The sequence below is a fragment of the Microtus ochrogaster genome, chromosome 5 (genome assembly GCF_000317375.1).
Source record: "Microtus ochrogaster isolate Prairie Vole_2 chromosome 5, MicOch1.0, whole genome shotgun sequence".
Taxonomy (NCBI): Eukaryota; Metazoa; Chordata; class Mammalia; order Rodentia; family Cricetidae; genus Microtus; species Microtus ochrogaster.
In genome coordinates, this window is record NC_022012.1 from 81,904,190 (window position 1) to 81,908,070 (window position 3,881).

The 3,881-nt window shown below is 50.2% G+C and overlaps 1 protein-coding gene across 2 annotated transcripts in view; it reads left to right on the forward strand.

The window, feature by feature from the left end:
• The window catches only part of Pfkfb4 (6-phosphofructo-2-kinase/fructose-2,6-biphosphatase 4), a 31,667-nt gene that overhangs the window by 7,589 nt on the left and 20,197 nt on the right, over positions 1-3,881 (forward strand). For both annotated transcript variants that reach the window (XM_005347951.3, XM_026779384.1), the window contains exon 4: positions 3,177-3,243. In XM_005347951.3, coding sequence (XP_005348008.1) covers positions 3,177-3,243 — 67 coding nt within the window. The remainder of the gene's footprint in view (positions 1-3,176; positions 3,244-3,881) is intronic.

The following is a 3,881-nucleotide window of genomic DNA, read 5'->3' on the forward strand; positions in this document are numbered from 1 at the left end:
GCTCCATGCTGAGTGACTGACAGGGCTGGCTCCATGCTGAGTGACTGACAGGGCTGGCTCCATGCTGAGTGACTGACAGGGCTGGCTCCATGCTGTGTGACTGACAGGACTGGCTAGATGCTGCAGACTGAAGGAGCTGGCATCTTTGTTTTTTCTTTCTCTTTTCTTTAGTTTTTTTTTTTTTTTTTATTTTTTGAGATAGGACCTCACCATGTTGCTCTGGCTGTCCTCGAACTCACAGAGATCAGTTTGCCTCTGTCTCTGTCTCTGGAGTGCTGGGATTAAAGGCGTGTACCACCACATCCAGCTCTAGGCTGGCTTCTTTTTTTTTTTTTTAATTTTCAAGACAGGGTTTCTCCGTAGCTTTTGGTTCCTGTCCTGGAACTAACTCTTGTAGACCAGGCTGGCCTCGAACTCCCAGAGAGCCGCCTGCCTCTGCCTCCCAAGTGCTGGGATTAAAGGCGTGTGCCACCATCGCCCGGCTCTAGGCTGGCTTCTTAACCTCTCAGGTTGTGGAAAGGTTGGCATATGCTGGGTTTAGGGGGAAGTTGTACGTAGCCTCCTGATGGCTGTCTCATCCCTCCCTAGTATTAAGGACTTTGGTAAGGACATTCTGTGGGAAGGGAAGGTGGAGCTTCAGGGAGGGAAGAGGGTTAGTCAGGGCATGTCAGGGGCCATTGTATGGTTCGGAGGTCTGCTTTTGTCTACTCCAGGCCAGGAGAGGCGCTCTCATGAGTACGGGAATATGCTTGTTTTGTGCCTGGCACGTACCTTAGTTTTAGTTTAGCGTGGCTTGGGTGCTGTGGAGTTAGTGGTTGACACTCATGAGATAGAAATTTTCCCCTCCCTGTTCAGACTTGAATTTTTTGGTGGGGTGGTCAAGAGCCCTGTCCTGCTGGGTGGTGGTAGCACACACCTTTATTCTCATCGGTTGGGAGACAGGGGCAGACAGGTCTCTGTTAGTTCAAGGCCAGGCTGGTCTGTATAGTGAGTTCCAGGACAGCCAGGGCTAATGTGAGACCCTGTCTCACAACAACAGCATCAAAAGCCCTCTCCTATTTTCACTTCAGCTGCTGTGATAAATCACCAGGCAGAAACACCCGAAAGAACGCTTAGGGGAGAAATGTTTGGTTTGTTGGACCAGATTGTAGTTCACCGAGGGAAGTCAAGGCAGAAACTTGAAGCAGTTAGTCACACCTACCGTGCCAAACAGAGACAGTAAATACGTGTGTGCTTACCTGCCCTGCCTGCTTTCTCACTCAGCGCACACTTGAGGGACCCGGCCGTATGTTCACGGTGGGCCTTCCCACTTCAGTCGAGCCAATTAAAGTAAAATCCAGAGGCTGAAGAGATGGCTTACTGGTTAAGAGCACTGAATGCTCTTCCAAGGATCTGGGTTCAATTCCCGGCACCCATGCGGCAGCTCACAACTGTCCATAACTCCAGTTTTAGGAGACCTGGCACCCTCACACAGACATAAATGCAGGCAAAGCTCCATTGCACATAAAATAAACAAGTCTTAAAAATAAAATCCCTCACAGACAGGCCCACCTGACCTGGGCGGCCTGTCCTTGAGCCTCTTCCCAGGTGATTGTAAGATTGTGTCAAGTTGACAATGAAAGCTAACTGCCACAGGCCTCTTGCCAGCCTGAGGTGGCACAGACTGGCTCTGGCCTCGCCATGCTGGTAACAGGCTGCGCTGGGCTAGGCTCTCCTGATTTCCTCAAATTTAGAGACCACTGTGCAGCTACTTCTCCCCTCTATGGCCACAAGGGGGCAGGAGCACCCCACTGTGTACTTGAACTTGCTTCCTTTGCTCTGGCATCACAGGGGTGGGACGAGGCTGAGGCACCTAGAAAGGAGTCTGACATTTAGGTAAGACTAGAAGCTAGGAGATGTACTGACTCTTGACTCTGCTGTGCGCCTGATGTCTGATATCCATTGTCCCCATTTTATAGGTAAGGACTGAGGCTCAAAGAGTCCGGGAGTCTCACACCCTTCTGTGCAGGCTACTTCACTATTGAAGTAGCTGAGTAATTTTGAGCCCGAGTCTTTACCACTAAGAACCGTCCATCACAGCTGAGTTTGGTTCCATGCCTGCAGTCCCAGCACTTGGGAGGTGAAGGCAAGAGGATCAGGAGTTCAAGGTCAGCAGCCGTCACACAGCTCAAAGCCAGCCTGGGCAGCATGAGTCCATGCCTCAAAAGACCAAGAACCAAGAATCCATTAAACAAACCAAACAACAACAACAACTTTCCATCATCCTGCACCCCAGCCCAGAAACAGAAGGCATTTTTGTCTATTTTGTTTTGAAATAGATGTCATGATATAGCTCAGGCTGGCCATGAACTTACTACATAGCCAAGAATGACTTGAACATCTTTTCCTCCTGTCTCCTCCTTCCTAGTGCTAGGATTTCAGACATTGCCACTGTGTGTGGTGGGACCAGAGTCTTAAAAATGAGAAGCTTGGAGCCGGGCGGTGGTGGCGCATGCCTTTAATCCCAGCACTCGGGAGGCAGAGGCAGGCGGATCTCTGTGAGTTCGAGACCAGCCTGGTCTACAAGAGCTAGTTCCAGGACAGGCTCCAAAGCCACAGAGAAACCCTGTCTCAAAAAACAAAAAAACAAAAAAACAAAACAAAAAAAAAAACCCCACACACACACACAAAAAAAAAGAAGCTTGGGAAGAAAGGGCTGTGTTTCCAAGATGCCTAGCTACACACACACATTACCGAGGTCTCAAAAGCTAGACCATATTCATATACATGAAACTAGACAAGAGGAAGGGACAATCAGGTATGCATATGAAAAGGCACATGCACACATCCCATCAGGCACATTCCTGTTCTGTTTTCTTACCATCCACGAGCTCTCTAAGTACACCATGGACACATAACCACACATGTGTGCACACATCTACATACACATAAGCCTACATGGCATAAGTATACATGGGTGTGTTCACATACATACATAAGCCCTGGACACATTTAGTCATGCTGTCTGTGAGAGTGTGCTGTGTGCACATGTGGCCTCATTCTTGCTTGTGCGTTACTCAGAGTCACACCCATGCTCACCCTTGTGTGCTTCTACATACTGGGTGCATTTGGGTCCCTCAGGCTGCCTTCAGGCCTGACTGCAGTAGGCTAGACTGACTTTGTCTTCTCTCCTGAAGGCAGTGTGCCCTGGCAGCCCTCTGTGATGTCCGGAAGTTCCTCAGTGAGGAGGGAGGACACGTGGCGGTGAGTGTGACACCCTAGAAACAGCCGGCAGTGAGACATAGGATGCCTCACCACCACCCTGTCTGCTGTTTGCTCATCAGGCACCTAGAAGGAAATCAGGGTGGGGTGGCTGTGCCCCTGGATGCCCGAGGGTGCCAGCCAGAGGGAGAAGCATGCAGAAGCTATGCTGAAGGAAACGTGTCCAACCATTGCTCCCGGATGTGTATTTAACTTGCATGGTTCTTCCTTCTAGAAGTTAGGACATGAAGCACACCTATCTTTCATACATATGACCTGTCCCCTAGTGTGGGGAGCCCTGCCCTGCCTGCCCTGCCTGCCCATAGTTTACTATTCCAGAAAGCAGCTGAGGCCAGATAGGAAAGTCTTCCAGAGTGGTGACCCTGCAGTCCTATGAAGTGTGTGACTGGGCAGAGTTGGGGAATGTATGAGGAAGGGTCCAGCCTGGACATGCAAGCACCGGAGCTGTGTCCTCCTTACCATGCTCTTGGAGTTGTGTCTGCTGGAGCTCTCTGACGCCCAGCTCCAGCCTGCGCTCATGGCTCTGGCACTGCCACCACTCTGTGGGCTCCTTTCTCATCTCTCTCTCTCTCTCTCTCTCTCTCTCTCTCTCTCTCTCTCTTTTTTTTTTTTTTTTTTTT